The sequence below is a fragment of the Taudactylus pleione genome, unplaced genomic scaffold, assembly GCF_031769625.1.
Source record: "Taudactylus pleione unplaced genomic scaffold, aTauple2 ptg000041l, whole genome shotgun sequence".
Classification (NCBI taxonomy): Eukaryota; Metazoa; Chordata; class Amphibia; order Anura; family Myobatrachidae; genus Taudactylus; species Taudactylus pleione.
The window spans coordinates 1,178,301-1,197,024 of record NW_028284443.1 but is presented as its reverse complement, the minus strand read 5'-3'; the positions used below and the strand labels follow the sequence as shown (position 1 = coordinate 1,197,024).

Sequence of the window (18,724 nt, the reverse complement as noted above, 5' to 3'; positions counted from 1 at the left end):
TCACATTGGAAATTAGTCTCAATCTGATGTCAACACTTTGTTTTGCACTTGATTTTATGCCAAAAAAAGAAAGCTGTCTAAAGCATTTTTCTCTGGCAAAGAGGAAAAAATAGCAGCACTAACCACTCATATGCACAGCTAAGAATGTTAAACAGAGGTTAAATGCATGGAGATCCAGTGATAAGTTTCAAACATTCTCCAGAGTGAACGGTCTAAGTGAATCAATCAAAAATTGTACAGCTGTTTAAAACTGGCAGATAAAAAGACACTAGTTAAAAACATTGATAATAAAAAAAATCAAAACTGACAATGAATACATTTTTCTAAACAATTCTGACACTTCCTCTTGCATATCTTTTAATAAAATAACTCATCTTAAAACAATTTTAAATCCACCCTGGGAATACAAAATCATGAAAAGCATAATTTTGTACATCTTTGGTCTCACTCTGATACACAAAATATAGTGATCGTAAATTAGGATTGACTTACCGAAAGTAGTTTCCATGTTATAGATCTGACAGGTTTGGGAATGCCCGACCAACTCAACTTTCTCAACTCATCTGGAAGAAAAAAAGTATACAGTTGTAACTAAAGGTGTTTCCAAATCAAATGCAACAATCTTAGATCTCTGTTCAAATAAAACATAAAGATACATGATCTTCATTTCAAAAAGCATTGGGTTTACAATATATATTTTGTAAATTATTCAAACACAAACATTTTTGTATGCCTTACACAATTGTCTAAATTAAATCACCAAGAGAAAATTGTAACAAAAATATCATAAGGCCCCTACACACTAGACGATATCTTGAGCGATTTGGCAGATTCCGACGGGCGATCCAGCGGGTTGTCCGTCGCATTCTCAGATCTTTTGTACATGCAGAAAGATCTGAGGATATAGCTAGCGATGCCTTCCTCTCGAATGCAGCATGAATCACGCTACCCCCTGCTGTCGCTCCAATCATCGGCAAGTGTGTATAAGTGTGTTAAGACAACACAGGTTGAGCAGGTAAAAAAAAATAATATTTACAATAGAAACTTACAATCCTTTGCAATAAACCCAAGAAGCATCTATTTATGCAATACAATACATTTTACCTAAGATGTTGTCTCTTTGTCTCCCCTGGGACTGGCAATATGACAAGCTACAGTACTCCCAAATGCCTTTTAGCACCATGACTTGGTCAGAGGGGTTAACCCCTCTGACAAAGTAATAGTGATGAAATGTGTTAAGCTAGGGACACACCTATACAATCGTTGGGCCGTTCTTTCGATATCGAGAGAATGGCCTTTGGATTGTATAGGTGTTTACGCTGTCCCGATGCAGGAGCATTAGCTGATAAACAGCGCATAACGCTCCTGCAAAGGCCAGTATTGGTTGGTCGAATTTCAGGTGCTATTTAATATTTATCGGGCCGACTGCCCAACCCCGTAGAAGCCTGTACACACTGTGCTATGTCTGCACAGTGTGTATGCAGCTCACAGGCAGCTGACCGGGTGTACCCAAATTTAGCCATGGCTTGGTGCACTGTTGTAGCCAGATCTGGTATGTGTATACTGGGGATGATACAAAATTAAACATACACCTTTTCGCAGAGTTATTTGCGTGAATTTGTACTGTGCATGCTCCAGCAAAGTGCACATGTAAGTACGAGCAAGTTCTACAGTAATTTCATTTGATTCTAACCTTGCAACCAAAGAGGTGGAGCTGGACTGCAAAAGTTCTCATATAGGTTCAATGAGGGTTATGCAGAGCTGGACCGCAACAAAAAAATGACTTTTTTGTAAGGGTATCTTTGAAACCTAGTATAGTGAAGGTGCAAGTACTAACGATTGGCGATGACTAGTAGCAAATTAGTCACATCTAGAGACGCGTTCAACTCTGCAAACAGGTGAATACAGACATTTTTTCTGTGTTCGCGTCTTCTCCACAAAACGATCATGGAAACTGTCAAACTGATTGGAGGGTGTAAATAAAATGCTCATCTGTTGGTAATTGCAGTCAATCTTTAGTAGCCCATTTAGTTGCCATCACGTATACACACATCTTCATAATGTATTCCATTTCCACAATTTAATATTAATTTATACATTATAAACTAAGTACACGAAAACAGCTTAACTGGATATAATTTATCCCCAGGATGATGCAAGTCTGCACTCCAGTAACACAGCATCCTTAAATTCCTTATAGGACTAGAGTGTCTCTTGATGGCCAAATTCAAATATCCCAGGAAACAAGAATGTGTTATGACCACATCCACATTCTAGCTGTCGTCAAAACATACTAAACCCCAACCATGCATATCTGTAATTATGAGACCGGCGACTTCGAAACTGACAGGGGAAGCCCGACAAGGGACGTAAGATAGGCGTTTAAATACCGACGCCTATCTTAGTCCTGACGCTGGAATCTAGGAGGATGCCACCTTGAACGAGGTAAGTCTGGGGCACCCTCAGCTCTTAGCCGAGGGGGGTGGGTGGGAAGAGGGTTAGGTTTAGGTAGCATAGCGTGTTAGCATTTGGTTTTGGGGGGAGGTGAGGGTTAGGCACCACTGGGGGTGGTTAGGGTTAGGCACTAAGGGGAAGGATTAGGTTTAGGCACAAAGAGTGGAGACTTAGGTTTAGGCATGAATGGGGAGGTTAGGGTTCAAGCTGGGGAGGGTTAGTGTTAGGCTACAACAAGGGTTAGGGGAAGAAGGGGGGAGGGTAAGTATACTTACCCGACCCATCGGGATACCAACCATCGGAATGCCGCTGACGGTATTTTGACAACAGGAAGCATCCCAACAGCCGGCATTACATACAGATTCCCTGTTTCACACCACTAGTGGCTGATCCTGAAAATTCATAGATGAAAAACAAACTATGACACTAAACAAATTTACCAAGCATCATAAATTGTGCTGCCAACTTTTTAAGTCCAATATTAAAATACTGGTAAATTATACAGTTTATCCCAAAATTTCTACTTATTTCACATTTCCAACTATTAGTGCAACCTATTCTAGTCTTTGTGTTATGAACAGACTGGCAAAACACAATGAAAAACTTTAAGCTACATTTTAATTCTATTAAAGTACACTCGGCCAAAATTGATAACATGTACAGTAGTATCTACTTAATCAAGTAAGATCATCCCTAGTCATTCCTCCTTCTAAGGGTCCCTCTCACACTTTTGTTTCCTTGAAGTTTGGCGGTGTTACTGTTACTTCATTTTTCAGCTGCTCTCTTGTATTTGTAAATTAGAAATAAGAATATTAAACCCCACTGATTAATTATGTTGATAACTATGGTCATTATACCTGAATTGGCAATACATAATATTGCCTCAAAAAAGTTTATAGTACGGATACATGTTACTTTAATATGGTTTCAATAACACCAAAAATTAAGATACAATATTCAAAGCAGATCCCCAAGTTCATCTAAATAATGACCAGAAAGGTCACTGCATTATCTACTGGCAGAGGTGCAAGGACATAATAACATTAACCATACATAATTCATGAAGTTTTTGGCAAGAAGTATGTTTCCCCTTAAATCACTACTTTGCCTGCTGTTTAAGTCAATATTCTAAAGTGTTTATGACAAAGCACTGCTTATTTTGCTTCTATAACTGCTTTTCATTTCCAGCAACATATTTAGACACTACAAAGATTCTAATACATCGGCCGAAAGATACATAAAATTGCTTCAATTACAAGAAGAGAATATTTCCAATCTTATCTGTGAGAGTTTCTAAACGCATTAAATATCATGAAAGTTCTGTAAGATGGATTAAGACGTGAAACGACTGAGCTCAATATGGCAGAAGTGCTGTTTATACTAAAAAGGAAAAAACTATCATATTGCCTGTTATATACTAAATGGCATTACAGGCAATATTTTTTTTTTTTCACAGCTGCTATATGGCAACATATTTTACAGTGCATTGTATGAATTACTCTTATTTATGATTATGGTTCTATGCTTGTTTACTAGCAACAACACTTATTTTCTTTACCTACATGCTTGTATAAATAAACTTTTTCATTTGAAATTTCTTACATTGTGTGCCATAGTCATTGGTCATCAACTAAAAACAGAACTTAAAGTCCTTAACAAAAATGAACATTATCCTGTAAAATTAGCAATTACAGTACATAGTCATTTTGTGTTGTGTCAAATATTACATTGGTTCAATAATGCCCATCCTAAAGGCGGGTATATGCTAGCCGTTTAAAATGAGCGATTGATCGATAACGATACAGTTATCTTTCATTAACCGTTCAAAAATCGGGCATTAAAATATCAAAACCGACCAGCGATGCGCGCTCCCGCTGGTCGTTTTTGACATCTATCATCATCTGAACATGCTGGTCAATCTGCCGTTAACAACATATTGACCATGTTCAGGGATGAGGGAGGGTGCCTACACTGAACGACATATCGTTCAGTGTAGGGACTGCACGGGAAGAGGAACGACTGTACAATTACAATGTTGTAATCGTACGGTCCTTCCACTATTTGCTAGTGGGTATGCACCTTTAGAGTGCCATAAAGAAAGCTCAATCCTGATCACTGCCTCAAGGGCTTTGAACCAAAGAACACAGGTTCAAGATCACTAATGTTACAATAAACAAGTCAGTCAGGCCCTGTTCCCAGGCTGCAGATACTAAATGACAATTTCTCTAGCTCAAGTATAAATTGTGCCAGAGCTGTTCATACAGCATTAACCACACTGAAAGTGCTGCATATAAATAACATTCAACCTCCAAAAAATCATATTCAATAAATAACAGCCTACTAACATGCTCTTTTTTTCCAAATACATAATAATATATAATAATACTATTCTTTATGTATGTATAATAAATAATATGTGTTATTTGGCTTTAAAAGCATGTAAATATATACCACTCACTAATGACAGCACCATGTACAGTACAGTTAATCTAGCACTGGTCAGCAATTCCCATGGAAAATGGGATGGGTATGGTGACCATAAAGCCTACCAAATAAGATATTCAGAAGTTTAAAGGTCACCCAATAGTACCATATGTCACATGCTCAGTTTACTGCCCAAACAGTTGTCAACATAAAGCTCATTCCATTTGACCGTTTATGATGGCATACAATTGTATATTTCTTCTAACAAGACATTATAGAGCATATAAATATTATTTGTAGGTCCCGCAGATTTATAATATGTCTGTCACATGTGAATGTAGATTGCATATCTTTATAGCAATGCGCTGTAAAAGCCTATAAATAGGTTTTATTCCATCCAATCTCTACCACAGGGAGAGGCGTCACAAAGGAGACTAAAGATCTAAGCAGAATATGTGTGAAGGAAGACCAATTTAGACATTTGTGAGTCCTAACACTTGTCCAAACTCTGGCAGTGAATAGACCCGTGTACAAATGCAACTTTTGTTAAGTGAATTGGTCAATCCTAGAACAGAAATAATTGTTACACTAAGACCAGCAATGTCTCTGCACTAGGTCTAAAACCATAGAAATCGCATTTTAAAAAAGATGGAAAGTAATGAATACAGGGGGTACCAAAGCATATGGTTACCTTCCCAAAATTAAGGCGCTGATAAGCAGATAATAATTTAAAAGTATATGATTTAGCCTAAGAGAACAAAATATTCAGAGCAACCAAGACTGTTGCCTTATGACAGATGTTCCCAAACACAGTCCTCAAGGCACACTAATGGTCCAGGTATTAAGAATAACCATGCTTGGGCACAGGTAACCAGTCTTTTGATTTAACAATCTGTGCTCAACCATGGATAGCCTTACAACCTGAATCGTTCGGGTGCCTTAAGGACCAGGTATGGGAACCTCTGCCATATGATAAATTAGGAAGGCTAGCCGCACCTGAAAGCTTATGTTTCCCAATAGTATTGAAATTGAGCCTTGAATAATTAAAGCTTCATAAAGTTGACCAGCACATACTTCAAATGCATAAATGCATATTTCAGAGGAGATTATAGCTATCCACTCCCAATATTTACCTTCTCCTGACCTGAACAAGCAGTTACTCGTAAGAGGAGATAATCCTCCTCCTTTTTTTTTTACTTACCGTACCTTACGCATGAAAATGTTTGATTCTTCAGGGATGAATGTATCGGAACAATTTACTGTTTTTATGTTACTCTGGAATTTTAGGGCAATGGTTAATAATTGTTGCTTTGAATTATCTATGGTAAATTCCTGCTAAGATACGTTGTATAAATTTCATCCATACAAAGTTATTCCCCAGCATACCCCTTCTGTCTCTACAATACAGTCTCCTCTGTCTGGCCACTGCACGTGTGGTCAGTAGACCGCACATGTGCAGAAGTCCCAAAAGAGGAGTGGAGTGATCGCACTGAGCAAAAAAAAAATGTGGGTCCCAGGAACCCCTCACTAAAAAAAAAATGGGGTCCTACTTCACCATTTCTGGGTCCCATCACAATTTATGCTTTTTAGCACCCATATGCTTCCCCACATCACATCAGACCACTACACACTGCTTGCACATACACTGCTTATAAAAACAGCTTGAGGCAGGCAGCGGTTGGGGTAGTGCTGGCGGCTGAGGCAGGTATCAGTTGGGGTAAAGGAGGGTGCAGGCAGTGCTAGGGAGGGGGTAAGGGTAGGCATTACTGTGCTGGCAGTAGGGAGGGGGAGGGTAAAGGCAGCTAGCAGTTTGGCAAAACATATATAGTATAACTGAGTGGAATTTGTGCTGGCGCCCCCAGCTATACGGCCTATACATTTGCACGTTGGTTCCCTGCCACCAGAAATACACAATGATAAAAATAAAAGGGAGAAAACGTTCTTTGGCCCTTCTGGTAGTCCCACACAGAATATAAAAAATAAATCCACTTTTTCTTACTTAGTTTGTTATATTATCTGTAGTGACCACACCAGTGTTCTCTTTTTTTTTTTACTATAATCCAACAAATGAATCGCCCGCAAGATTTTTACCCAAAAGAAAAAATAGATATGCTGCAGAGCGTTCCAAACACGTAAAAGGTATTTATTCATAAAAAAAATCTCATATATGTAAAAGTGATGACATACATAAAACAAATAATGCAGTAACACTTGTAGTATCCAGAGTACAGATAATTGTGACAGCTTCTGTAAAAGGAGCAAAGAAGTGCGCTCAAATGTGGGAATACTGGAATCTCCTTCCCCACCACATTATATTGCACTTCTTCACTCCTTTTACAGAAGCTATCACAGCACGGTTCTGCACAAATATCTGTACACTAAATGCTACAACTGTTACTGCATTATTTTTATGTATGTCATTATTTTTACATATGAGATTTTTTTTATAAATAAATACTTCTTGCATGTTTATAAGGTTCTGCAATATATATATTTATTCTTCTCTTTTGGGTAAAACTCTTGTGGAGATTCATTTGTTGGATCATGTATGAAAAACAAGAGGTGTGGTCACTGCAGATAAATTCATCAAACTTGGAGTAAGTAAAAGTGGACTTCTCCATGTGAATTTGACTTTTCAGCAGTTTGGACAATGCTTTGGGCAGGCAGCAGTTTGGGGTTGAGGCAGGGAGCAGGTGGGGTAGAGGGGGGTAAGGGCAGGCTTTACTATGGGACAGTACTAGCTGTAGAAATGGATAAGGGCAGGCAGCAGTTGGGACAGGGAGGGGGTAGATAGCATTTGGGACAGTACTGGGGGAAAGAGGGGGGGTAGGGGCAGGCAGTACTGGAGATAAGGAGGGGAAAGGGAGATTAGCAAATTTCTTATTTAGCAGCTTCCTCCACCTCCGTTGGCCTGTTTTGCAGCACTGCTAGCTCACACCACACATTTTCTCCTTTGAACAGTTTCCCCCGTTTGCATGATGATTGTTAGCAGCAGTTATTTCCCCCGTTAGCGGACGCCAGCCCCACATAACGAATACTCCGCCAGCTCAGCAACACAAATTACTCAGCTCCTCGTAGCTGTATACGCCACTCTCTCCAAGCCGCTGGAGCCGCTTCTTCTTCACTCTACTGGGTACCGCAGCCTCTGCTTCCAGAAGAAGTGAAGGCACCGATGGGTGGCTGGCTCCTCCCCAAATTCTTATAGTCATCTTAGCAAAACCAGGGATACTTTAAAGGTGCCCCAGGATTGTCCGCAAGTCTCGGCATAGATACAGAAGCCACGGGATTGGCTGCAGCAGAGCACATCATCAGGGGCGACCCACCCACTTTCTAAAAGGGAGTCCCCAGTCCTCAATTTAGAATAAAATACGTGCTATAGCGAGTATTTGCGTTCACCGCGCTGATAAGATCACTTCATTCCTATCAAATTACACAGGGACAGAAAGGCTCCTTGTGGAGGGGGCAGCAAGGTTGGTGCTGTGGGGGGGCGTGGCGGTGGTAATGGTATGCAATGCAGGGCCGTGGCAAGGTGTGATTGCGTCATCGTGTGGGTGGGGTTACGAAGATGCAATTCAGCATGAATGAAGTAATTATACCACTCCGGACCACCCACTTTAGACAGTTAACTGCAGGGGGTTGCAAGGAGGAAGAGGGACTGGTGGCCAAACCGGGAGATTTGCAGTCTTCTGCATGATGCCGGGAATGCCACCGATATTCTGGAGCCTCCCAGAATTGTGGGAGAGTTGGCAATTATGCCTTGCAATTGTATATTAATTCATTTTGGAGGTAAATTATTATTGCCACAAATTGTGGTGATAAGAAATTACAACTATTGGGTCCAAAACTCGATAATAGATAAATATGCCCCTTAGTGCAAAAGTTCTGGATGTACTGTGAGCAGCAGACTGTTCTAATTATTTAATAAAGCATACCCAAAGTTGTACTATTGAACTGTACACTGAGCGTGTGTGGGTATTCTCTGTTAATATCTGCTGCAGTGTTTAAGCAGAAAACCAAACAGAGCAGATGCTACACATAATATGCAATATAAACAAGTCTCCTCTGGCCCAAAGTATGGGCTATAATTGAAATGATTCCTAACTTAGTGCCTTATATATTGGAAAAATTATTTGAAGATTTTTTTCAGTTATCTAATACTAATCACTTGTGTGATTGCTGCTCCCAAACCTTCTCTGGAAACAACTGACAAGGACTGCAGAGATATAGCTCAACATAAGTCTTGTAACACTGTTCTAGACCAATCAAGATGCATTCACAGAGTTGAAACACATTAGGTTTTAAATATGTCAGCATTTGTGGATGGACAGCCCATCTGATTATCATTTTGCAAAACTATATTCACATTAATATTCATGGCTTTCGACACACTACATTAAACAAAGAAAGGTGTGTAATAGACCGTGAAAAAGGCTAAACACCATTTATCTCTATATAAAAAATTTTACCCTGTTCCACTACATTGTAATCCTTTTTAATACCAAAGGTTTGTCTACACAGTCTAAAATATGCACAGCTTCTGAATAGATTTCTAGGTTTATAAACATATTATTTTATATCCTAAATGGCACAGCTATAAAAATGAGAAGGGCATTTTATATAACCTTATAGTTTTCTATAATTTCAAAGCAAGGTCAAAATAAAATTATAACTTCAGCTACATCAAGGACATACCTTCTAAATCAATCACTGAATGAATTTGAAGCAAACCGCTGTGTATATGTAATGTTAAGTTGCTGAATATGTTGAGCAGGCTTTATGAAGATAAATCACTGATGCCCCTTTTCAAGACTTACAATTGCTTTCCTTCTCCGACACAACCAGAAAAAAGCTCAGTATTTTTGCAGCACACTTCCCTTACTAAAAATAGATCTCAAAAATATGATAATGGATTACAAGATGTTATATGAGAAAGACAAGGTTAGTGAGGGAAAGTAGTAAGATAGAAATAAATAAAAAACTTTATCAAAAGGATAAGGATCGTGTTAACATATGTTCTAATGTTTTTCTGTCTGATGCTGGCCACACACATAGCGATATTTTACCCGATCTGGCCGTTTCCGACACATTGGAACGACAAATCGTGTAAAATATGGCCAAATCCTGAGTAAATCGCGAGTCCCCACTCACGATCACGATGCGATACGCGTCCCTGCTGGTCGCACATCGCATAGTCAGATCTGCCGTGCTGTAGGGCAGATCTGACAATCTAGGAGGCGATGCACTGTGAAAGTCTGGATGCAGGAGAGATCGTATGAAGATTGGATCTGTGGAGATCGTGTGCTGAGCTGCCGGGGAGAGTTTCAAGGGAAATCGTACACATCGGCTGATCGTGTGCAGATCGCTATGTGTGTGGCCAGCTTTACAAACTGTGTAATAACCTGATAAAGCCACCAATTAAACAATGTTGCATAATCAGCTGATTCCAAAAAAAAACAGTCATTTAGATACTATTAGGTGGCCGTAAAGCTGTACTAACACATGGTAAAAATGTTATTATGGCACACCTCTCTCTAGCCAGAACAGCTAATGATTTCTCCATGCAGCCATGTTTTACACAGCTCCTCCATTCATTTAAATGCCCCAGCCAAAAAACAGGTGTAGGTGAGGTAAGCAAGAGGACAAACTACGATCGATAGAACTTGGTGCATAAAAGTAATTTGCCAGATCTCTATTACGGAAACACTGCAAATCAATTTAGGTCCATTATTTGATACTAAGTTTTTAGAATTCAGACTTTTGAGGGTTCATGGTATACAACACTTCACTTCAGGTCTTGCACAATATTTCAAAAATGACTGTTGCATAATTTGTACTTGAAAAAATAAATAACACAACCTTTTCCAGAATCATGAGGTCTAAATAATCAACAAAACAGAAAAGCCACACATAAGTCACATATAGTAGTACAGCATTTACTTGTGGTGAAAATACGCATATGTTCATCAGATAGAAGGCTTCACGTTTCTACCAAAATATACAGTTATGTGCCCTTTCTAAATAAACTTAGTACTCAGAAAGAAAAAAATAAACAAACTAGTGTTGTTCTGAAGATTAAATGTAATGAAAATACTACATGTCTCTTCTTACACTTTAGAATGTTTTGGTTGGCATTTCAAAATGAGGGAACTACTTCAGAAAATCCAAATACTCTAAATAATAAATCCCATACTTATCAATATTTATGTTCAGGTTCCACACTAGTTTATCGCCAGTGATGTCCAGACTTGGATGTACATATTTCAACAATTTATATTATATGCCATCTCACCTCTTCCTAGCCATAGTCCTTGATGACCTGTGCTCTTCAGGGCTCTATGAGGCCTTTCTATAATTCCATAAATTATTGTATTCATTACTACACCCATTGTTATCCATTCTAATGTTGCAGTTGTCTTCATAAATGATTTATTAACACACTACAGCAAATGTATATTCACCTCATAGCTCCTAATGACACTTAGAACATCACTCACCATTTATGTTATTTATAGAGATGAGCGGTTCAGATTTGAAGAAATCTGAAGAACAGATATTTGGGGTACCGTGTTGGACCAAGGCATGGCTTGGCTCCTCCTGCCAAATTTGGTTCTCATAACAAGACCATATGTAATTTTCCCGGAAATGTCAGATCTTGTGCGTTTGGATTGCATATAAGTCCCAACCTTGTGATTTCAGGTGTCAGTTTCTGGAAATGGCAGTAGCCGTGCTGCAATAGTGGCCACTGGAGAGCGTTGTATTTGGTTGGATAAGGTAGAAAAAAAAAAAAAAAAAAGAAGGACTCTAATCTGTGTGGGTCAGACACTATAGCAAGCATTCTGCAATAAAGGCTCCTTCTGTTTATGTTTGAAACTGAGCTGTACTTACAATTGTTTTCACAAGGGTATATATCTACAGTATATATGTATTGTGTATGAGGGCAGACACAGTAGCTGACCAAAGATCTGGTTTGCTCAGTGTTGTGTCTTGGTGGACAAAAAAGTACAGTCTTTTAAACTGTACATGTCAAGGGGAAATAAGGGGACAAACACTATAGCTATCAATCTGCACAGGCTCCTCCTGCTTGTGTTTGAGACTTAGCTGCACGTTCTATGTATACATTTGAAGGGTATATATCTTGTGCACTAGGGGCAGAAACAGTACTGTGATTGCAGTCTTAGCTGACCAAGAAATACTGTGCTGTGTCTGAGTGATCTGCACCCCAAAGACAACATCTTTTTCTGGTATAAAAAAACTTTGGTCTTTTAATTCAATTTAAATAATTCAAGGAAAGATTGTGGGTGTTTGAGAGGCAGTGTAAATATGCCAAGAAAGATCCAAATACTGTACTGTACTGGGTATTGTGGCACTGTTATACACACCCCAAAATGATAAGAGTGTAAATAAGTCATCTGTTTCGGTTTCTGTTTTAAAATCGATCTTAAGTCTTTTAATTCAAGTCATATATTTTAAGAGAAGATTGTCCAAGTTTGAAGGGCAGTGTATATTACTGTCCTTACTGGGTATTTGGCACCATCAGATGCACCTCAAAATAATGTGCTTAAAAGTATTGAAGTCTCCTAAATAAACTTTATAATATATATTTACAGGGAAGATTGTGTCTGTTTGAGAAGCAGTGGATTTCTGCCAGCAAGCAGTCAAATCCTGTACTTACTGGGTGTTGTGGCTCCGTCTGCTATACCACAATATTATAAAAACTGAAAGAAGTATATTTTTCTAGTTAAAAAAAAAAAAAAACTCACATCTTTTAATAAAACTGCATGGTATAGGTAACAGTCCCTCATTTCCCTGCTTCACTGTACATTCACTTGGGGGTAGTTACAAGTTCAAGTACAATAGCTTTACTCCTGTCCTGGTATAAATGAATCATGAATCAGTCTATAGAAGAACAGGAGCATCCCAGTACTAGAGCTGACAGTCATAGTACTTCTTCAACATCTAATTTCAAAAAAGGTCAAGGGGTAAGAAAAAGGTATAAGAAAGGGCACTCCAAATCTAAACAATGAATGACAGTCTTTAAAAAAACATCACCTCTTACTATGAAGGGAAGAGTAACTTTAGAAAAACAAACTTGTCAAACATGCCATACACCACACATAGTGGCAAAGGAAAGCTTCAGACCATGGCCTTTATTTGCGAGCTGTGGTCCTGCTACTTCTTTCACGAATTAGAATGCCTATTGTAAAGGTCAGGGCCAAAAACAGTCCAGCATCTTCTATAATCCTCGCATTCGCAACCTTCTCTTCTCATGTCACCTCTAAAACAGGCCATTGAGTGCACAAAAAGAACATGAATGTGCATATTTACCAATATTATTTTTACAAAAATATTGTAAAAACTGGTGTTTCACACCCTTTCACATTATTTAAGTCTCACGTAAATGTATTAAAGGGCAATTGTAGGAGAATTCACAAAATTTTCCTCCAAGCCAATTATCATATTTTTTTTAGTAAGCAGATGGAATTTCCCATTACAATTATGGGAAATGTGATCTGCTTACTAAATATGCTCAGATTTACAAAACTTGATTTGTAAAAAAATAACGGGGCCTTGTGATAATAATGTCCGCTGGAGATTGCGTTACTCGGGCATTCCCCGGTTTCACCAACTCTTGCACTGCTTTGACAAGCAGAGCAGAGAGTCAGCGCCAGTGATCAGCCTTGTGTCTCTGAACAGACCACAAGCTAATCACAGTAAAAAAATATATATATATATTTAAAAGGAAGAGAATAAAACCAACACACTTACCTGCACCCAAGGACCGATGATCAGCGATTAGTGAGCTCCTCTGTGACTCCGGTCAGCTGATCACTGGGCTCCTGCTCTGTGACCCGGGCATCTGATGTGTGCTGTATACATGCATCTTTGTTTACAGCACATGTGAGATGACCAGGGTCATAAAGTAGGAGCACAGCGATCAGCTGACCGGAGTCACAGAGGAGCATACCAGATCACCGAGGTATGTGCAAGCGGAGGGGTAGGGGTAAGCAGAGGGGTAGGGAGGTGGGTTTTGTAGTGGTAGCCGGCGGCACAAGTGCAGGTGGTAAATTTGCAGGGACAGAGCTTTCTAGCATGCAATATTTGCTATCATAATGGAAATTTGGGCGATATTATCACATACCATCTGCATCTGAGATGTGGATTGCGATAAATATTCCCCTAAGGATGAATTACAAATTGTGTATTCACAAACTTCACAGATTCCTAAAGGGAGGCTAAGGGTGTCCGTGAGTGCCATGTGTGAGTCTGAGATTTCTGAATATTACAATGTAATCCTAGAGAAGCCTACTTCCACCATTTATGAACCCTCTGCAAATCTGAGGATAAGTAGTAGTAAAAGTTATGATGATAATAGAAATTGATGAGGCTTCTTTGGAAGTTGTAAATGTGCAACAGGATGAGGGGGATCACTGTGTATCGGACACTAATGAGGAGGATAATGAATGTATTGGACAAACACATTTGTGAATGTTCAGGATGATGATGTTTGTGTCGAAGTAAGTCAGCCACAAGTGGCAGCACTTCATGCCAGTGATTAGAAGTGCAATGCCATGCCTTGGAAAGAGCACATTTGCACAGTATCTGTAGCTTTTGCAGTGCCAGAGTAAAGGCAGTGACGTTAACCACCTAGGTAGCTCTTCGTTTTTATGTCATTTGCAACGAGTTCATTCAAGTTGTCTATCACAATCTGGAAAATCCTAAATAACAAGCAGTCCAGTATCAGCTACCAGCAACATGGATAACCAGCATATGTAATCTCTACTACCAACACCTTCATCATCGACCTCCATAATAGCAATCAGTGGTAGTCCTTCAGCACCCAATTTGCAAAGGCAAACTGCCTACCCTAATGCAATCCATGATTCTCAAGAAGGGCTGCTGCTGCGATTGAATCTTCATCACAGAAGGCGATGAAGAAGACTAACAGTCTGTGAAGCAATAATTTGCAAGAGGAACAAAGTATGACAGCCGCCAGCCTGTAGCATAGTGGGTTACTGAAGCCATACCCTGATTATTTGAGGTATTGTGTCCAAGCTATCAAATTCCAACTTTTTTCTATTTTTCCAGAACAGCATTTCCTCACCTATATCGGGACGTTAAACAAAAAGTTATTCTTGGAGTAGAAAATGCCATTGTACCATCTATCCCCTTAACTACAGATATGTGTACTATCAACACTGGTCAAAGTGAAAATTACATGACTGACAGCCCACTGGGTGGGTGTATCGCCTTCAACAGCAGTATCGAACACACAAAGCCAGCTCTCTGTATCACTGGCTTCACTAAGAAGCATACCGGTGTCAATCTGTTGGGAAAACAAAGTGATAGCAAAATGATTTAACCTGCTAAGACTCTACTCAAGATATGTATTTTCTGAAATGGAACTAACATACGAGCATTACAACTGGGTAAATTCCAACATGAACCATATTTTGCACACACAATAAACTTGGTGGTTAAGAATTAATTAGTAAATGACAGGTCCATGCAGGAGATGCTGGTTGACGCTCGCAAAAATTCTGGACATTTTCAGCAGGACATTTTCAGCATTCAGCAACCACAAGAACCGTTCAATTTGCCATGCCACCAACTGAAGCAAGAGGTGGCAACTTTAGGAAAAGCAACAAGCCATCAAGGCATACACATCAAGCCATGAGATAGAGAGAAGGGTAAAGTTATCAGCTTACTTTAACACATTGGAGAATACTTATGAAGTGAGTTCAGACACGGCAAGCCTGAGACAGGCAAACACTTAATGAAACTACTGCAAAGCAGTTAGAGAATCTGAAGGAGTAGATTAAACTACACAATTCCAATAAGTATGTTGTGTTTGCAACATTTTGCAATTGAATCGCTACATTTTGGCACCCAAGCTTGATCTTATGTTGAAGTGGTTGTAATGTATTGCTTTCCAACTGACACATATCTTAAGAGTAGCAAAGAGTTCCTTGTGTGCAAGTTGACAGCAGAATCAGCTGATGACACGTCTCTTGCTTCAGATTCTCCTGCAAATTCAACGGGCAAGAAAAAAAATGACATTTTCCAAGAGACCTACTGATGATGAGTCACCTCAACGCACCAGAGTGAAACATTATTACACCTGGTCAGGCTTAAAAGAAATGCTCACATAAATTGATACTTCTACAGTGACTCAATAAGATACAGTAAGCATCAATAGAATAGTGGAGGGTCAATGTGTAAGATACTAATGTTCAAATTAGCAGCTCACACATCCCTTAAAATACTTTAAGGCAATTTGGAGCCCCTTATTCAAACTAGCTATGGTGTACTTCAGTTGCCCACCCTCAAGTGTGTATTTGGAGTTTAACACTTAACATAAAAGGCTTCTAAAAAATGTAGAATAATTGATGTTCATTAAAATTAACTAAAAAGTCTATGAGGAAAACTCTTACTACCAATTACTAACAAACTGTATTGGTGGATTACAGTGTGGATGAGCTAATATTGTGTGATGATACTAACAACAGTGATGATGTTGATGAAGATAATGAAATCTTGAACTTTGAGGATGATTAACACTGTTAGCCTTAAACCCATTTGTGACTTGGCTTAACCAAGCCACCAAAATGATTAGTTTTGTAGGAGTGCAAACAAACTAGGCACTTCAGCCACAAAAGTAGCAGTCTCTGTTGCTGAAGTGCTTGTTTCGTTGCTACCTGAGTACTACCTCTTACTTCCTGTCCTTTTTAATATACAACATATGGGTGGGAGGTCCCAAAGACAATTTTCTTGTGCACCACTTTCATAATGGGCTTTGTCCACCTTGGTATATCGGTGCAAGGACTACTAGCCTGTTACTCCATCTCTATTTAACTGTACTGACCTGAGGCCAGTGATTTTCTATTTGTAAAAGTTTGTTATTATCTTCTGTCACTCTGGCTTGAATAGCCTGTGTTTTTCTTGAGGCCTGCAATTTGCTGTATGGATTCAGTTTGCATTTGAAAACTCACATTTGGAAGCTTGGTTTTTTAATAATTTGTTCCATAGTTCACATTTACAGACATGCCCTCATGCACCTAGCTTCAATACACCATGCAGCGCAAGACACTTGGCGTGATTAAGCTGCACCAAGCAGTGTAGCTTCTTTTTCACTTAAATGTGCTCACAACATGACTAAACCGCTTCATGAGATTGCACTGATTAATTTGATATGCAACACTATTTCTGTGTGTGACAGTCTGAATCTGTACAATGGAACTTGGCGTGCATAAAAGTTGAGACCTCAGCACTTTGTGTACAGATTGAGAGTAATTTGCAGAAAGATATAGAAGTGTTGCATATACAATTCATCAGTGCAGTCTCATGAAGGGGTTTTGTTGCACCGCATTGAGACTTTGATGCACATTTGATAAAAAAAAATGTTTTTTGCAATCTGAGTCGCACGAGACCTGGCATGCCAAGTAGGGTTGATTGGTGCGATTGCAGCAAAAGTGTATGAGGGATCATCTGTACTTTTCTTTATAGAAAATGTTTGGACTTCCACTAAATACTCCACCTTCAATCACCTGTAAGGGCCTCGGGCCTGTGATTTGCTGTTTGGAGAAGTGTATTGATAATATATATTTTCTACTAGGCTTTTACTATTAGGCTCTTAGTTATTGATTAATGAAAACATTTTATAGGTTTGTATAATTTAATAAACTGCCATACTGTCTGACTATGTTTCATAGATGTAATCTATTCATTTAAACTGCCATGTGTTGCTGTTGCTTAGTTTAGCCAGCCAGCTCGCTGCACCCTTTGGCCAATATTGGTGAAAACAATTTTGTGAGCTGTGAGGTGGTCAAAATTGACTGCAAATGACTGGAAATTAATGTTTTTGAAGTTAATAATACCGTAGAAACAAAAAAAGGTCCAAATAGCATGCTAAATGTAATAGAGTACAAGATGTAAAAAAGTGTGAGTTTAGATTAAAAAAAAACATGCACTTTTTTACAATTTGCACATGTAATAGGCTGCGTGAACATGCAAACTTCTTTCCACAATGCACAATGATGAAACTTGCATCCAGATATTTTCCCATGGAAAACATACAACTCGCCCAATGTAAATAGTTGTCATATTAAACTTGAAGACTAGTTTCTGATAGGAGAGTTTGACAGAAGCATGCACAGATCAGGCAGAACACTGCATGCTTCTGTGTGTAAAAGTAAAAAAAAAAAAAGTTAAAAATCGAAAAACAAAAAATGGCGTGGGGTCCCACCCCAAAAGCATAACCATTCCCAGGCTCTTTCAGCCGGCCCAATAAAAAAAAAAAAAAGGGGGCAAAAATGTGTAGGCTTCCCCTGTATTTGATGAACCACCACCGGCCCTTGGACCGGTCCTGGTTATCAAAAATATGGTGAACAAAATTAGTAGGGATCCCCTGTATTTTCAGAACCAGCACCGGGCTCCACTAGCAAGGGAGGTAATGCTACACCCAAAAGACACACTTGACTGGGTACCCCCAGCCGTAACATTCATCTCCCCTAACTTTAAGGTTTGGCGCACTTTTAAGATAAAGGTGGTATAAATGAGGGTTTGATTCTGCACCTATGTATATTGCCGTATTAGTAGCTTTGCCGTGATGTTGGAGTCTTGTGAACTGTCCTTCGGGACTGAAACGTTGACAATTTATTACCTGGCTTTATCATGATGCTGAAAGATTAAATAATGTGATAATCTGGCGAGTGCCCTCCATTTTTTTTACCATTTATCTGGGAAAAAACTGCTAAATATATATATATATATATATATATGCATACACACACACACACACACACACACACACACACACACACATATATACTGATACCTTGGGGTAAAT

The 18,724-nt window shown here is 39.0% G+C and overlaps 1 protein-coding gene across 1 annotated transcript in view; it reads right to left on the bottom strand.

Annotated features, from left to right (window-relative positions):
- The window catches only part of TBC1D22A (TBC1 domain family member 22A), a 731,641-nt gene that overhangs the window by 568,631 nt on the left and 144,286 nt on the right, over positions 1-18,724 (bottom strand). Inside the window, exon 5 of the mRNA XM_088455938.1 lies at positions 493-563. Coding sequence (XP_088312064.1) covers positions 493-563 — 71 coding nt within the window. The remainder of the gene's footprint in view (positions 1-492; positions 564-18,724) is intronic.